Raw genomic sequence first — 17,738 nt, 5'->3', positions numbered from 1 at the left:
GATTTATGTCCATCAACCACCATCCTTTGTTTTCTGGCCATTAGGAAGTCATGTATTCACATAAGAATTTTATCATCTATGTCAGATATACTAGATAACTTGTTCATCAAGAGTTGGTGAGGTACTTTGTCGAAGGCCTTTGCAAAGTCTAATACTACGGCATGAGTGGTGTCTCCCTGGTCGGTGCTGCATGCAATATCATGATAAGTACTACACAGCTGAGTTTCACAAGAAAGGCCTTGCCTAAAACCATGTTGTCTACTGTGCAGTACTTTATCAAGTTTATCATTGAGGTGATGTAGAATAATGTGCTCCATGAGCTTACAAGGGATGCTTGTCAGTGAAATTGGCCGGTAGTTGTTTATTTGGTTGTATGCCCCACGCTTGTGGAGTGGTGCTACATGAGCTAATTTCCATTTGGTTGGTAACTTGGATGTTTTATATGATTTGTTATATATATACGTGAGACATTTGGCAGTCATTATTGGATCAATTGTAAGGTCTTCCTTTCTCAGTCCATCTGGACCTGGTGATTTTCCATTTTTTAAGCTATATAATAATTTCAATACGCCCTCATAAGTAATGGAGATGTTATCGTTATCACATTGTGTACGTTGATTAATCGGGGTAAGTTGATCTTCAGTACAAAATTGTTTATGAAAGAAACTATTGAGCAGGTTTGCACATGTAACTGGCTCTTCAGTAATGGTGTCATCATTGTCAATAAGCTTCATAGCTGGTTTGGTGGAGCTTTGCATCCATTTCAAGTGACGATAAAAAGGCTTACTATTTCCCGATTCCAGAGGTTTACATATTTTATTGTACAAGTAACTTCGTTTAATTTCTCGAAGTTTATGTTTACCAAGCTTCCGTTCTTCTTTGTAACGCTTGAGATAGAATGGGTTTGATGTTTTCTTAAACAGATTGTAAGTTTTTCTATGTTTGTTGACTAGTTTCCTAGCTTCTTTATTGAACCATAAAGGCTCTTCCTCATTTGCCTTGTGTATTATTTTGACTGGGACTGTTTTATTGACCGCATTTATTAGTTGTTCAGTAAACAGCTCCCACATTTCTTCGACATTGTGCATTACACTTAGTTTAGCTTGTGTAGGCAACAGAAGTTCCTGAAAAAGGTCAATGTCTACTTTTTGATAGAGCTTTTTCGGTTGCATATGCACACGCTTGTTCGATTGGCTAAGTTGTATGTCAGCAGTGATAATGTAGTGATCACTAATACCTGGAGTAATTATTTCCGCATTTATTTCTGATGAATTTGTAGTGCATGGATTTAATAGTGATGGAATTGTGAGAATATGACGTTAGGAGAATAGACGAACGCCAGTATTTACAGGGTGCAACGTTAACATTATTCCAAATTAAGATTCATGCAATCATTGCGACATTTTGCACTGTAGTAAAATGGTTATCGAAATGAAAATTTTCAATTGTCATAAGTTGTAATTGCCACAAAGTCTAGAAATGGGATTAAGACGTGTTCTTACACGTTTACTATATCTTTTTATATTTAATCGATTACAATGAAGTTAAAATATTATTAAACACAGTTAAAATGAAATAGTTTGAAACAAATATAATGCAGTAAAAATATGGCACAGTGCTTATGTCTCTATTTAGTATTTGGCTTCATGCTGTACTTTACTTAGTGGGTTGCGTTTCAATAAATATTTGTGTACCATGTGATGCTGACGTTGTATTGCTGAGCAAAAGACCATCAATTATCCCAGGCTGTTTATTTCACTTTTCCAATTTCAAACACTGTAAATGCTAAAGCGCTTGTTACCATTTTTGTACAGGTTGCTAAAGATGTACGCGCTCACTTTCTAGTGTTGGTTTCCAACTTTCATCTAGCTCTTCTAAATTGTTTTGGCTCCCTCTTTCTCACTCTACCTTTTCTCAAAATCTATTCTTTCAATCCCCCTTCACCCGCTCTCTAACTTCAATTTTTGACTTTTTAATAATTTGAGAGAAACTTACGTTAGATGTGTAACATGTGTAACCTGCTAGGATAAATAGTTGCCTGTCAAAGCTTTGAGTTCAGTTGCCAAGATTTTCTTGATGGAGCTCTGGCAATGTTTAGAAGAGTCCATCTCTTCAGGAAATGTTGTACTTCATCTATTCATGATTATTGTGAAATCTAAATCGGAGCTTCTTATGTAAGCTCCAATTTCATTCTGTGGTTTTTCGCAGTTGTTAGCTATTGTTGATTGCATCTGCCTCAGATATCTGCCTTTCCATTGTTATTCTAGATTTTAATTAGCTCGCTAGTTTTCTATTTTACAACATCACCTCATAACGCGGAGATTTCTTCAAGTTTCTAGATTGCGTTTTGACAAGCACCACATGCAATAGCATAACCTCTAGTGATCATTGCTGAAAAAAACTGAATACACCCCATTAAATGCTGATGCTTTCTCGAGTGGGCATTGTATTTAATATTGACCAAACCCTGTGCCAAGATGTAAAACTTATAAGAACAGATTTTCATACCTGAACTGTGCAATAATTACAGACGAGGAAATTGTATTATGTATTATTACTTATGGCTCAGCCGCCATAAGTAATGGATAAGAGCCAGTTAGTACAGACTAATAAAAGAACTTTAAAACAGCAATCATTAAAGGTAATGGAAGAATCATCTTGTGTGTTGACCCACATAGTTGGTAGTTTCTAAGGATGGTTGATGCTCCATAACTCTGCAAGTATATTATTAGATGCACGATGACGGGAAAGGTTCGAGGTGTAAGAAAGGCTAGCAAATCAAGCAATAGCGATTAGTTCAACTATTTAGCTTGTAAGCTTGCCATCTTTTTGTCAAAAGAAGCAAACTTGCTGTATTTCTTTGTCAACTATACAAAGGAGCTTTTCACCTCTTATTTGGCTATTCTATAGGGAGAGTTCTTTTTAAATAATATCGATAATATAGTATGAGTTTTTCATAGTTTTATTAAATATTGACCAAACAGGTTTAATGGCATCGGCGATATTCATTCCTAGAAGCTTTTGCATGCATTGTGAGTTAGTTGAATTCTTGTTCTTATTGCAAAACCTTTCTTGGGGTAAAGACAACCCTAAGCAGCTATCTCTTAAAGTTTCATTTGACATCTCATGATCTCTCTTTTCTTATCATTGAGCAGGGTATCTTCCAATAGGTCTATGATCTAACATATATAAGTTCATATGGCTATGAACTTATATACATTATATAACTTAACGATATACAAGTATGTAGCTCACATGTATGTATATGTATATACAAACTACATGTGTATCGTTAACTTGTATAGGGTATATAATGTGTATAATGCTTATCAAGCTTAAGCTCATATTAGCTCAAGCTACATGAAGCTCAAGCTACATGTAGTTACATGTAGTTCAAGTGGTACATGTACCAAGCAGCAATTGATTCTTTCACAAGCCTCTGTCATGGCGAAATGATCTTCTTTTGTGCATGGCATGTCACTTGTCATTTTCCTTTGATGGACTTCACAAACAACAGAACACGCAGCTAGCTGACAAGTTGCTTGTGCAAAAATATGTTATTCTTCGATATTCTAAGCACCTATTTTATGAACTTCGGAGACACCTTCTTTGATTTGTCCAAATGCGCATTCATTTTATTACAAACAGCAAACGGTTTTATGCGATATTTGAAGTTGGCTTATTAGCTGACTGATCTATTTAAAATGCACACAAGTTCTAACTGATATAATTTTCAATTCTGAAAGTTTGATCTCTTTGCTGTGTAAAGCTAATAATGTGATAATGTACAGCCAGTGAGATGGCGTCTTGATTAATTTCCTTATTGCTAATAGTCTGGTTTTGTAGGTCTATAAATTTGCAGTTATCGTTTAGATGAATTTTTTCTAAGCTTCTACTCTACCAAACAGTGATTTTGTTTCAAATAGTTATAAATGGCTATCATCATTCTAGTCAGAAGTTTTTCAGTTGTCGGTACAGGTCTCCTTAACTACACTATTGATTGTGGAGCATAGTCGTATTTGTGCCCCTAATACTATCAATTATAATAAATCTTTTTTGTCCGCATTTAAGGTAGCTTTCAACTATTAGGTGGCGTTCAAATGGTCTGTAGGACCATTTGAAACTGACCAGTTTTGTCAGTTATGACAAAACGAAGTTTTCTTATTGAAACAATGCCGATCTCTTCATGATACAGTATTTTTAAACATTTGCATTTAAAAAAAATGTTTGTGGATATGCTATCCACTTATCTAGTTTAAACTTGTGATTACCTCTCTTCTAGTATCACATTCCCATGTCAGCGTGTTGTTCTTGTAGATTATTTGCAGTCGTTTTATTGAATAGTTGATGTCTTGTAATCTTGTTTGGTGTGCTCGGAGCAAAATTTCTGTCAATCGTGCATAGCTATTGTAGTTGTTCTTAAATACTTTTTCTACAAGATATGCCCTCCAATTAGCATGTAGGTATGCTTTATCTGATGATTCAACAATTTCGCTTTAGTGTAACTGATAGTTTTGTCGGCCTGTATGTTCATGTAGTTATTCCATAATTAATCGCTGGATGTAAACAAATCAAGTGAGAACAGTTTTTATATTTCAGCTGCTCCCTGAATGGACAGACCCTTTGCTGAAAAACTTGGTGATTTTTCGAGAGTTTGCCGAAGAAACTTCATCTCCGTGAGTGTTCCTCTGGTCCTAGGATATCTCATATACAAGGACTATACTCGAACACAGGCATACAAGGCTAGCAAAATAAGGCCAACACCTGCCTCTGCTACAGTCTAGAACAAGGTACCCATTTGAGACAAATGCATTTCGTTATATATGAATACAGTAGACGCTGCTATAACCTATGCCTCTTATAGGTAACATAAATTCTACATGTAAAAAATTTTAGCAAAGCTTTTGCTCCGTACAACAAAGAATTCCATTATAGCATAAAATGTCAAGTCGTTGTAAATTCTCAAATTCGATCTGAATAATGAAAATCTCGTAGCTAGTCTTAAAAATATCGCCTTCTCTCCTTCCGCACTTGAGAGATCAGGGTTGGAAAAACCCACAGTTTTTATGAAGAAACCGAAAAAACCAGGTTTTTTTTGGTTTAAACCGGTTTTTATAATTTTACCAAGGTTTTTGCAATTTTAAGTCTAATTAACATCACTTATTATAGCTGCATGATTGAGTATTGAACATAAATATGTGGAATCATCTGTTAAAGATGATACTGCGGGAGTTGTTATGGGAAAAAGGAGAGAAAACATATGGAAATTTTGGAATGAGTCTTTAATCAAACATAATTGATGAAATACAGAGCAGAAATCTTATCACATGAAGTGAATATTTTACACAGCTCTAAATATAAGTAGGAATTTGAATCCAAGTGATTAGTCATGTGGTAGTGTAGAGCAGAGCATAATGCAGATGCATTGCTAGTGTTTGATCATCTGAATACTAGCATCACTGTCTAAATTGGTGTTGTCAGCTTGAAATTTTGCTACGTGAGCTTTAAGCCTATCTGCATGACCTCGCGTTACGACAGCACACCTACTACATTTTGCCTTAAAACCTTTGCCTTTTGCAGTTCGAGTGAAAAACTGCCAAACGGAATCCTGTTTGCAAGACATGTTGGAAATTTGACGCACAACTTTAACTTTTCAAAACACAAAAAACTTGATAAACTGAATTCTAACAATCCAACAACTTTGGCTTGTGCCTACTAAATGAAATATTAGTTTGCAAAGCTTTTGCCCAAAAAGATTCTATTGTTTTAATTTCTAATTGTAAGTAATCCTTCCTCACTGGCCAGACTTGAAAAAGTATTCATTCATGATTAGAGACGATGATTGGATTAGTATATTTCACATGGTTTTTATATTTCATCATTAAAGAGATCATTATATCACTTGATAAAAGCAAGGGAAAATTGACATTGAAGTTGCGCTCCCCTAAACTTATCATGAATCAACTTAATCATGAACCATAAACAGAGTGAAATTGATAAGAAAAAGCAAAAACCATTACAAACCATACAAATGATAAAAAAGATTAATACTACAGTTACGGCAGTCTTTAGAGTAAGAAGGTTAGTCTAGTCTTTCTTTTTAGAAAGACCAAAGGAATGAGTTTGGGAAGATCTTAGAATGGATTAGACAATTCACACGCATTTTACTGTTTGTTTAACGTAAAATCCCTATAACGTAAATGTTCCCAGAACAGATTATTTGCATCGTCGGAATATCTACTGTAGATATATTTTCTGTATTATCATACGTATCATCCTAAGCAATCACATACATTCATGAAACTGTCTCTGCTCGTGTCCTTTGCTAACCAGATGAATCCAAGTGACTGAGATTGTGGTATTGCCATATCATCCCAATCACATGTACATATATGTAGATGAAATTTTTTCTCATTGAAACTTCATTGAGACAAGTTAGCTGTCTAATGTTGTAAACTATAGGTACCAAACTGCTTCAAATATAAATGCTATATATAATTATATTACTATGTATTCTGCCCATAATCTACTGTGTTGTAAACAAGCTAGAACTAGTTAACATTATCTTTGTTGGTGTGAATAGCAAGCGCAAAATTTTTATTAATTTATATTATAGATGTCTGGCAGTCTGTTCTACCTCAGGCTTTTTTGGAATCAGTCAGGAAAGTTCCATCTTCGGTGGGCACTGACTGCAGTACCTGTTTATCTGTATTGTAAAGACTGGCATGACACTCAACTTCGCTTCTGCAAGAATAGGACTGAGCTATTTGGTGGAAAGGAACTGAAAGATGGTGAAGAGTTATGGCATTGATTTACTAGTATTATATTTCATGAAATATGCTTGTGTTTGCGTGTTGAGTGGATACTTTTGTGTGATTTTTTGCAATGTGTATTGTATTATTATAAACACTTGATGAATAAAATGAATATAAAAGGCCAAATAACTAAAGGAAATGTGACAGCTTTAGAAAAAGGAAGATTAATAGCAATAAAAACAACTAGAACATTTATTACAGGAGCAAAATTATTTCATAAAAAAGGTAAAAATTGATACATTCAATTGGCTATCAAAAGATTATTTCTCATTCGAGTTTCCACCTCAGCTGCGCGGAGTTGCGTAGCACGGTGCTTAGCTTTTTCCAGCCTGTTGCGCAATTCCTTCCGTCTCTGGTACTCGGTGTTGTTCCGTTCACGCTCCCTCAAGGCAAAAAATGTTGCCTCCTTTTCTCTGCGCGATGCTATCTCAGTATGAATGGACATGACCTTGTTTTCTTTTCCTTTGCTTTCCTCAAATGACACGTGTTTGGACGGTGAGTCTGGAAGCCTCTTGGCTCGGTTTAAGATAGGTGTTAGAGGTTTATTAGTTGTGACTACGAAATAAGAAAGTCTGTGAGTGTCATGCAAACAGAGATTTTGCACAGACAGACCACCAGTGCTGAAAGATTAACAAAAGGAGGATAGAAAGACCAGCTTGTATATGAAATCTCAAATTTATCTGAAGTCATCCTAGCACTGTTATCGGTGTTGAATAGTTCCTATGGATATGATCGGACTGACTTTTGTACCTTCATTGATGTTCGGTCTATTCTCGATGTTCAGGTCTCTAGCCTGCAGACCAGCATCCTTTATGCATCGCCATTCTTTGCCGATCTCCAGCTGTTTTTCTTGTTCTGAAATATAATATAACTTTCAAATAGGATGCGCTATTGTTTATAATTGTGGAAGCTTTGAGACTACGGATTAGATAGCATCTTAACAAGATTATCATTTTACTAACAGAAGTTAACTCTAACGCTAACTCTAATGATGTACATATAGATTTTTTCTTAGAGAATATCAGGAGTTCTCTAGTTAAATCGTCTCATACATAGGGAGCAAAATATCATTAAAAAATTGGGTCTGAAGAAAATGCACCTTCCAGTTGCATGAACCTCTTTGCCAGCTCTTTTTCCAGTTTTTCCAGTCTCAATTCTTTCTCTTTGAGCATCACTTCTCTCTCCTGAAGCTGCAACTCTGTTTGCGCGCATTTTCTTTCTCTCTCCGCTACCTCGGTAGAATCCTTTGTCGCCTGACTGCTTGCTGTTACTCCAGTCTTCGGCAAAAATATTGAGCCAGGAAGATATTTGCTGATATGGGGATTTGACAGCAAACTCTCTATGCTTGGTCTTGCATTACACTGAAGCCGAAAAACAGCAAATTAGTTGAAATAAAGCCAGATAAGCTGAATTTTTCTAAACTGCGACCAGCTTATTAGCTTGTGCTACTGACCTATTGTGGTTAGACCAAAAAAGATGCTTCTGCTATTTACTGCTCTGGTAGATTAAACTCCAAAATCATGTGGTACCAGTTTATAATATGAAGTGTGGCAATGTACCTCTACATTTAGCATCCTTCCAATCAGTCTGCTTAGCTCGGTTGAGTAGCGTGCGGGCAGTCGATTGAACTGACCCATCCTAATTTTGACTGCTAGTTCTCTTTGGTTGGAGGCAAGAAATGGTGGTCGCAGTGTGCACATTTCATAAAGCACACAGCCCAATGACCAAATATCAGACTTTTCATTGTATGACAGTTTATTCATCTGCTCCTACAAGGTTGAGCAGAGGATGAGAGAATTCAGACACAAGAAGCAGAGTAAACATGTGAAATACATCTTTGACCAATCATAAATGAATATTGCGTTGGCAATTTTAAAGCCCCTTTTTATCTAACAACACCTCAAAATTTATTCGTTATGTTGACCATAATATTTTTGATTGAAGAAATAAAATCTTTATGTAATGCAATATTGAAACACGTCTGTCAAGCAAAACAGCGAGTATAAACTAGCGAGCTGAAAAATATTTAGGAAGTATTGCCGAAACCAAAGTGATCATTACTTATATAAATAGCCCAGTAGACATATCTTTCAGAGTAGACTACTACAAGATTATGAGAATGCCAAATCTTCATTTAAGTTGAAAACTTAAATATTGAAACACGACTTGCAAAAATATTTGCCTTTTGGAAGACAACGAAAAATTTGGCTAGAAAGTAATGTCAACTAGTGCGCAGCAGATATGGTTATTCCAGCCAAAAATTATGACGCACAGCAAATGTAATGCTTCGAAAAGCCAAAGTGGAGTAATCCAACCGTATATAACCAGTATATTAACCATATGGCATACAATTTTACTGAGATCCTTCTAAAAAGAATAGCTTTGTATGCCCTTACCGGAGACATATAGTACGGCGTACCGACGAACGTTTTAGCAAAACTTGTTTCGTGCAAAACCCTTGCAAGGCCAAAATCTCCAAGTTTAACATTCTTCTGCGCATCAAGAAATATGTTGGCAGGTTTGAGGTCTCTGTGCAAGATGGATTTTCCATCTTTTCTCTTATGACACTCATTGAGAGCTGAGGCGCACTGGGCCAGAGTCTTCCAAACCGTATCTTCTTCAAAATGTCGCCTGTAAGACAGCGATTATGCCAACTTTGAAACTGAATATGTGAGACAGAAACTAAGCATACACATTGTTGATACTCCCATGTGGCAAAGACAAAGAGTTATGAGCTATTTAACTCAAATTCAAATAGAAATTTAAATTTTTCCGAATGGTGACACTAGCAGTTGTTATTTTCGTCTATTTATAAAACAATTCATAGCAAATCATTATGATGGATCATCAGTAATATGGCACCAACCCATCTCTTTCATAACGCTTGATCACTTCACCCAAATCACCCCCTTCGCAATATTCCATAATCAGATAGAGCACTTGTCTCTTCTTGTCCACAACTCTCTCGTGATACTTGACTATATTTTCGTGTCTCAGTTCTCTCAGCAGATTAACCTAAATCATAAAGTCTTTTTTGCACGATACAATAATAGTAATAATATCACAGAATTCAATGTAGTCTTCGTGCTGCAGACGCTCATATTGCCCAATCCAGAACGTTGATTTGCAATCAGCCCTATATTGGCTACCAAACATTTTTTTATTGCACTATACTTAGAACAAATGAACCATTTTTCTGTTTAAATGATAAAATCCTTGGGAACTATCTGGCAGTTTTAAACAATTAGATAGGCATCCAACTTTTGTTCCTTATCTATGATACAAGTTTTTTGTTGGTGGTTTAGTGTACCCTAAATTTGTGAAATATGGACTATCCTGTTAACACACCTCGGACACCAGCATTTGTTTCTCGGACTCTGTCATGGCCCCATAGTCCATCTCTTTCCACACAAATATCTGTAGACAAAAATATATGACAAAATGTGTAATAGGATAGTGCATGTATTAAAATTCACTTTTACGCTATGAAATAAATCCTTTTCTCACCTTTCCATCAGCTTTTCTCCGCACTTTTTTGCAAGTTCCATATGAACCTGATCCAATAGTGTATAATACTTCAAAATCAGATAAACTGGAGGGCATGATGGGTTCAAAGTCGGCAAATCTGAAACTAAAATAAGCTGACAACTGAATCAAACAACTACTTTAATGAAGTTATTTTAGAGCAAGCAGCTGTTAACTTATATTACTAGTTTGTTATTAGTATTGCATCCGCAATTTATTTTATAACTCAACATAACTTCACTAAGCTTCAGCAAAGCATTAAAATATGGGTGCCATCCATTCAAAGCTTTCAGCAGAGTTCTATCAAGGAGCAAAAAATATAGAGGCAGCTTACTCATGGTATAATTGCATTGATTTATCAAAACTATTGCTACAATCTATGCCTAGTCCATAGCACAATACATAGCAATGTAAATGATGAGTACAAATGCAAAATGAGGGCAAAATTTTAGTCTAGTTAATCAGCAGACATTCAATAATCTACAAATTATATTCTACAAACTAGGGTATATTAAATTATATTCTACAATATTATATTAAATGCTGTGCTGTGCCAGGGCTAGGAGATGTTGCGTCTCGTAGTCATTGCAGCATGGTAGCAAAACAATACCTTCATCACACAATAAACATCCTGAATGTTTGACTTTTAAAAATTGAGATAGTTTTATATATGGTTTACTTATATATTTTCAGTATCTAATACAAATATGGTCTTGAAAAAAATAGTAACTTAAATCAAGCTTATTCACCAAATCATTTTACAGAGAAACAACATTTGCTGTTAGCCTCAAACAGCAAATATTATAATTGTTTTGCGTTAATGATAGTTATGCTCACTTTGATTTTAGATAACACGGTTTCCACTATGCCCATTTTTCTAAGGAGATGCGTACATATTTGCCTATCTAAATAGCTTTCACAGTGCGTCAAATTACTTCACAGTTGCCAAAGAGTTATGCCATATGTCTTGAATGAAAAAAATAAAGTAAATAACAGTTAACGATCAGGACGAATCACCTTTTCAAAATATTTCACACTATTTGATGTTTGACTTTTAACAATTGAGATAGTTTTATATATGATTTACTTATATATTTTCGGTATCTAATACAAATATGGTCTTGAAAAAAATAGTAACTCAAGTCAAGCTTATTCACCAAATCATTTTACAGAGAGACAACATAAACAGTAAGAAATTTTCCGTAACAATAGTTAGCATTTGTTTACGAAAACTTCTCAACAGCCTTCCATCGCTATAATCAGCTGTTCAGTTTATCTATTAATATATGACATATAGCAATACATCTACATCAGTAAATTTATCAAACTAGAAGACATTTTGTCAGCTTTCATATACTCAATCCTTGGTAGCTATACTATAGTTTAAACATCTTACATGTCAGTTGATCTTGACGACAAGCAACAAATCTGGTATTCCTTCTATTAAAATGTCAAGGGAGAGATAGATAGACATGTATCAACTATCTGTGTGCTGAAAGCAACGTCTCCAATAAGTTCTGGGGTATCCCAAATGAAATGTGGTAGTGTCCTACTTAAGCGAAACCCTAAAATAGAGGTTAGGATTTAAGCCTCAAGTACTGCAAACACAGGTCAGAGTTACGCAGAAAATTAATTATATCAAATCATTTGTTGATTTTCCATCAGGGCCAGTTTGTAAATTTAGTAGTTATACTAAATAACTAAACAAACAATATCTGGTGAGAACATGGGTTGAAACAACAAGCTTGATTGAAGGTCGATATTACTAGGTAGGTGGGGCTATAGATGCTGAGATATTGCGGGAGAGTTAATTGATAGAATCTTGAGTCGCAGATTAGTAGGAAATAATGCAGACGTGACACGAAAATGTGTGTGTCAATAGTATCCTGCGTACCACACTCAAACTGTATGTGTGTGACCAACAGCCAAGCTTGGCTGACGTCATCACTACACTGAGTGAAGTATGTAATTTGAGTTTAACTCACCGCATAAAAAAGTTCAAAAAGATCAAAAGCACTAGATTACTGACAAAGCTTGCGCACTTGCAAACATAAATTATCTCATGCACAAATCCACTCAGTTGACAACGTAATTTGCAATAAGTGAACACATCGGTTGTGAATGGCCACAAAGTAGATAGAAAGACATTTTCAACAAAGAATTCTTAATGAGATGGGACTTTTACTGCTTACTCTTTTCATGTAAAAAACCATATAATGAAATGATGTTTTAGAAACGATAGTTTAAAAAAAATCTAATGCAAAATATTGATTAGATAATCAGGAAAGGAAAAAAATAATAGAAGGAAATCTTAAATCCTCCTCAGGTTAAGAAGATGACTTTGTAACCTTTTGGTTACGTGTGCCACAAATTTGATAGATAAAAGGTTGTTAGAAATTGTATTCAGAGCCATAATGGCAAACACTTTTGCTTAGCTCGACTCAAACCCAACGGAGCAGGCATGGCAAGATACCTGAAAGTTTCCTGACTCCACATGACTAAGTAAAACTAGACACTGTCAGAAAATCAGGTCTTGTCGATCCCACAAATGAACAAAACTATGCATAATGTTGTCAAATCCATGTACAACTAATGCATAACCATCACAAATTATGGTCAGTCACACCACAAATCGCGAGCCAGGTGCAGCAGGGTTTATTAAAAAATGATGTGTTATCAATAAATACCAAATGATTAGTTTATCATAAATTTACAAGGAAGTGTGAGGTTATGTGTTATATTAGCAAAACAATGCCAATAACATTGGTCATCATAGTACCTTGAAAGCAATCATGAAAGCATTTTATTAGTAACAAACAATTATTATGATGTATGTAATTCACTGCAAAGATGAGCAATGCAAAATGAAATAGTGAAATAATGAAATAAAAAAAACAGACCAACAATAAGAGTTCAACAAAAGTGCCAACACTTTTGCAGCAGCTAGGTAAATATTTTAACTCGTCATCGTTCCTTTTTTTGACATTCTAATCCATGACTTAATCACACATTAAGGCAACAGAAAATATACTTGGTAATGAGGAAACTGAACAAGCAAAATAACTGGTCATCTGGATAATATTATCTTGCTGTGATTGAAAGTTGCCCCTTTTATAAAATAAAAGCCTGTTTTGTTTAGAACAATTCATTTTTCACTTTCCCACTGTCCTGTTTATTAAAACTTCTGTCATAAGCCATATATTAATGTGCCTTAGCGTTTGCGTACACTGACCATATTTAGTACATCACTAACTTATCTTTAATGGTTAAAGCATCTTAACTAACGATCTGTTCCGCAACATTATGTAACAGATAACTGAAAGCGTGAAGAGTTCCTTTTCTTACAGTGAATACTAAAGAAACTAAGTATGACCGAGTAACTATCACAATCGTTGTCCAAAACAAAACGAAAAATTTAATACCCTAAAATAAATAGAAATACCAGAAAAATCTGTGATTCAAAGCCACCTTTTCAGATTGTGATTATTTCACACGCCTTGTGTATGAAATCATTAGTTGTTCATAAAAATGATAGAAAAATGTTGTATCATACTTTGTCAGCTTGCACACAGCTGCAAACATCAAAAAGTTTTAAAAACCTTTGCCTAAACATACATTATTTGCGACAACGTGCATGCTAGCAATTCAGTTCAAAATATTCGAAATTCAAAGTTGAAAACTTACGACTGAGAAGCGAAGCCTTACTTACTTCCGGTAAGTTTTTAAACCACCGCGTCTCTCTTTTGCGTAATATCTTATTGGTCAAAACCTACAGTTTAGCAAATTAATTGGCTATCTCACAAGTCCAATCATCAGATGGAACTTCACGATTCCAATTGTGTTCTCTTCGAATCACGTGACAGCAACTCGCCCTCCCCTTGCTTTTCAGTTGAAATGCGGTAATACATGGATAATTTATGCTACGAACTCCGTAAATTCATGCTGCTTAGAAAACATGGAGTTTGCTGAATTATTGGCTCATAAATACCATTTTGGTCGAGAGCATGAAGCATCAATTCAACTACTATTCCGCTCGTTTTGCAACAATTTATATATAGGCCAGTTTGAGTTGGCCAGAGCTAGCATAAAGGAGTTACATCAACAACGCTCATTTCTCAAGTATCACGTCAAAGATGTTTTTAGCAAAGCATTGGATCGTTGGTGCACAAGGTAAAGTAAGCCCAGAGTCTGTCAATTTTATCATTTTGTTAACTTGTTAGTTCGGTGTCATTTATGTCGCATCAATGATATACAGCCCCCTGGGTGACTGTATGACCAATGATATACAGGGGGGCTGTATATCATTGGTCGCATATAATGCATTTCTTACACTTTCTTCAGTACTTAGTAGAGCATGAACAAGTGTTGTATTTCATGAAATTTTAAGTTTTTATTCAGATTCTAACAGTCGTATTGCATGTTTTAGCTATTCAGCTTTTATACATGTACGTAAGTGTACAGTGTTAGCTGTGTGTGTTGAAAACATTGTGAGAGATGAAGATTAGATTGCAGTTCTCTGACATAGTTTGTGGTAGGAAGCAGTTATAATAGAGAGTATTTGGCATGATTGTTGACAGTTCACTTTTTAATTTTGCTTTGGAGGAGACCATTTAGGCAGGTTGAACTTTTGTTAATACATGATACGAAATGGATAGTGTGATATAGTTTTCCACTTTGCATAGGATATGTTGCAAAAGCGCATGCTTTCTTTTCGTTCATCTTCCAGCAAGTGTTTCATGTTGAAGCATTTTAATAGCAGGAGTGGTACTCTTTCTCTATTTGAATTGAATTTGATGACTTTTTTGCACCATTTTAATGTCTTGAATCTGTTGGTTAATGAGTGTGTCCCAGACTGAAGCTGTATATTCATCATAAGCCAAAGTACCGGTCATGTGAATTAGTGTGAGAGAGGTGCGGAGGTTCATGAGAGTTACACAAGTTGAAAATTGTATACCCTTTAATATACCCTACCCTTTAATATACCCTACCCTAGGACACTTATATTTCGCTAGTACTTAGTTTCGTGAGTAGCATTCAGAGTAAAATTTGGCTGCTACTTAATTTCGCAGCTCTGATGAATGCGAAAATATGGCGATGTGAAAATAAATGCGGTGGAGCAAACATAATTAGATTCCTCAGGTACAGTTTACTGGTAAGGAAAAGTTTTTCAATTTGGGACTGGTTTGTATTTGTGAACGGCAGGTAAAAATGCGTAGGCGAGATCGATAATGCAATTTGATCGCTTGCTGCCATTTGTTTCTTGGACTATCAATACGTCTAGGTCCCTGCTGTGAATGACGTGGTACCAATATTAGATCTCAAGTATTTATAGCACGCGGTGGCCATGGCTCAGCCTGATTTCACTTGTGAGTTGAGAGGGTTTCATGTTTATCAAGAATTCTGGACTCCTGACATGGAAGATGTCTTGACAGTATGTTATCAACAATAGCAGAGGAGGAAGGCAATTACTCATTGACTTTTTTTTGTTTAGTAAACATATGGTGATTTGATTTAATCAATGAACAAAAATATATTAATTAAAGTTATTATTAAAAATTTTTTATTAAATACTAAATTAATTTCGCGTTTTCGCTCATTTCTTATGATTGTTTAGTTTCGCTCATAAAATTTTCGCGAGAGGAGTACTTCATGAAAACGCGAAAGTTAGATGACGCGAATACATAAGTGTCCTAGGGTATACGGTATAGAAATCTCAGTGTTTGTCTTTTTGTTCAACCCGTGCCCAGTAATAGTGATTTAAATCTAGCAATGGAAAATTTGCGCGGCACTGGATTTGATCTGGGCATCCTCAGATCTGGTGGCGGTGAACTTAGCCACAAAGTTACAAGAAATACAATGGATTCATTGAGTAAAGAGTCATTACTTGAATTAGTAATTAGTCATTCCTTACAAATAGTCCTCATACTTAAGCCTTTGTTTGGGGTTATTCTGTTACCCGTACAATGTCAGGAACTCAGCTAGTAAATATATGTGTACATGTATATGTATATATATCTACAAGTCGCTGATGTAGATATATATATACATGTATATATATATATATATCTACATCAGCGAGATATATCAGCAAAACTTCGTAATAGTTAAAAGTCCAAACAGTTGGTCTAGCTGTTATAAATTGAGCACCGAGTCAGAAATTCTTATATGTTGTATTATATACAAAATGTAGATTAAATTATTCAAATATAATATTTCCATTTTGCAACCACTTTTAATATTGAATCAAATACTTTCTACGTGTAGATATCGTATAGCCTATATCTATTTATAGATATATATGCTTTTACGCCTTTCAGTTTACTTCTTTACAGTTTGTCGAACAATTATACGTTGTTGAATATATATTCAATATATTATATGAATTGAATATATAAAATTTATTCAATTGTGACCTGCAACTTTTTGAATATGATTTATGATCCTTTTAAGTCTTTATACATTTAAATCATATTATTTTGTGTTTAAAAAACTGGCTAAATTGCATCAGCATATTCTTTGTGAATGTCGCCTGTGATAGAGGCAACATACTAATAGTCCAAGATTGACAAAATCATGAATTTTTCGAAAATATTAAAAAAATCGTATTTTTTGCATGATTTTTGAACAAACTTGTTTTTATTGCTCATTATTGCTCATGCGGGTTGTCTGTGAATTGCATTGTACAACAGGATGCTGGTGAACCCACTTTTCAATATTAGTAGCTTGTGTGCTTTAGTTTGACAAATTATTACATTTCTTTCAATCAGCAGCCATATAAAATCATAATTTGTAAACTACATGTAAATGTAAGGTTCACATTCTTGGTGTGATCGATGCGATTGGCATGCAAGATATAAATAACAGTTTGCCGGTTTTTTAGTACGTGTCTCGTTTCTTATTTTTTAATGAATGAAACCAAAAGAGAAGAATACTTTGTCAATGCTTGTACTTGAGCTGGTTGCAGTAATGAGTATGATGTCATAATGTCATTTATTAAACAGAATAGGTCAGACCTGTAGGTACAGCTTCTATTTCACAATTTATCCTGCTTTGTTGTTCACTAAATAAACTCATCGGTGCTAACTCCAAAAATCCTTCTGTAGCGGTGTACTGCGCATGCAGTATATTATCTCCTCGGTAATTCGCTGGTAATACACTTGGTAATTCGTGACAGTGGACTATTTACTGATTTTTTACACATCAAAACAAGATCGTTTGTCAATAAACACTGATTTTTGCAAAACTGAAAAAATACAAAAAAAATTTTTTTGGCAAAACTGAAAAATTATTTAAATTCAGAAATAAATTATTTGATTTCATCGTTACATTACTGTAATGGCCTGAAGTAAAACCATTAACTTGGATGTCAGTATTTTACATTCTCCAGTCCTTGTGCCA

General features: G+C 34.9%; 2 protein-coding genes across 3 annotated transcripts in view; one reads left to right on the top strand and one right to left on the bottom strand.

Moving 5' to 3' along the window:
* Window positions 1-6,866: 6,866 nt before the first annotated feature.
* LOC137401254 (serine/threonine-protein kinase Nek2-like) lies at window positions 6,867-11,900 on the bottom strand. Of its 2 annotated transcripts, none has more exons than XM_068087674.1 (9): window positions 11,737-11,900; window positions 10,323-10,446; window positions 10,164-10,232; window positions 9,682-9,830; window positions 9,212-9,446; window positions 8,375-8,584; window positions 7,915-8,176; window positions 7,566-7,670; window positions 6,867-7,370 (listed from the first exon to the last, which is right to left on the bottom strand). In XM_068087674.1, the coding sequence occupies exons 2-9, from the start codon at window positions 10,416-10,418 to the stop codon at window positions 7,057-7,059; spliced, it is 1,440 nt and encodes a 479-aa protein (XP_067943775.1). In that variant the 5' UTR covers window positions 10,419-10,446; window positions 11,737-11,900; the 3' UTR covers window positions 6,867-7,056. The 2 variants fall into 2 exon arrangements, with proteins under 2 accessions (XP_067943775.1, XP_067943777.1); XM_068087676.1 differs by having other exon boundaries at window positions 10,323-10,440.
* Window positions 11,901-14,295: 2,395 nt separating this feature from the next.
* Window positions 14,296-17,738, top strand: part of LOC137400360 (zinc finger FYVE domain-containing protein 26-like) — a 95,321-nt gene continuing 91,878 nt past the window's right edge. The window contains exon 1 of the mRNA XM_068086689.1: window positions 14,296-14,510. Within this exon, the coding sequence (XP_067942790.1) occupies window positions 14,296-14,510 (215 nt within the window). The remainder of the gene's footprint in view (window positions 14,511-17,738) is intronic.

This window comes from Watersipora subatra, chromosome 7 (assembly GCF_963576615.1).
Source record: "Watersipora subatra chromosome 7, tzWatSuba1.1, whole genome shotgun sequence".
NCBI lineage: Eukaryota > Metazoa > Bryozoa > Gymnolaemata > Cheilostomatida > Watersiporidae > Watersipora > Watersipora subatra.
This window is presented reverse-complemented; position numbering and strand designations above follow the sequence as displayed.

Coding starts and splice junctions, on each gene's coding strand:
- LOC137401254 (XM_068087674.1), bottom strand. CDS start 10,418: ATGCCCTCCAGTTTATCTGATTTTGAAGTATTATACACTATTGGATCA. Junction 10,233..10,322: donor GGAGAAAAGCTGATGGAAAG/GTGAGAAAAGGA, acceptor TTTTGTCTACAG/ATATTTGTGTGGAAAGAGAT. Junction 8,585..9,211: donor CGCCGTACTATATGTCTCCG/GTAAGGGCATAC, acceptor TCAACCTTGTAG/GAGCAGATGAATAAACTGTC.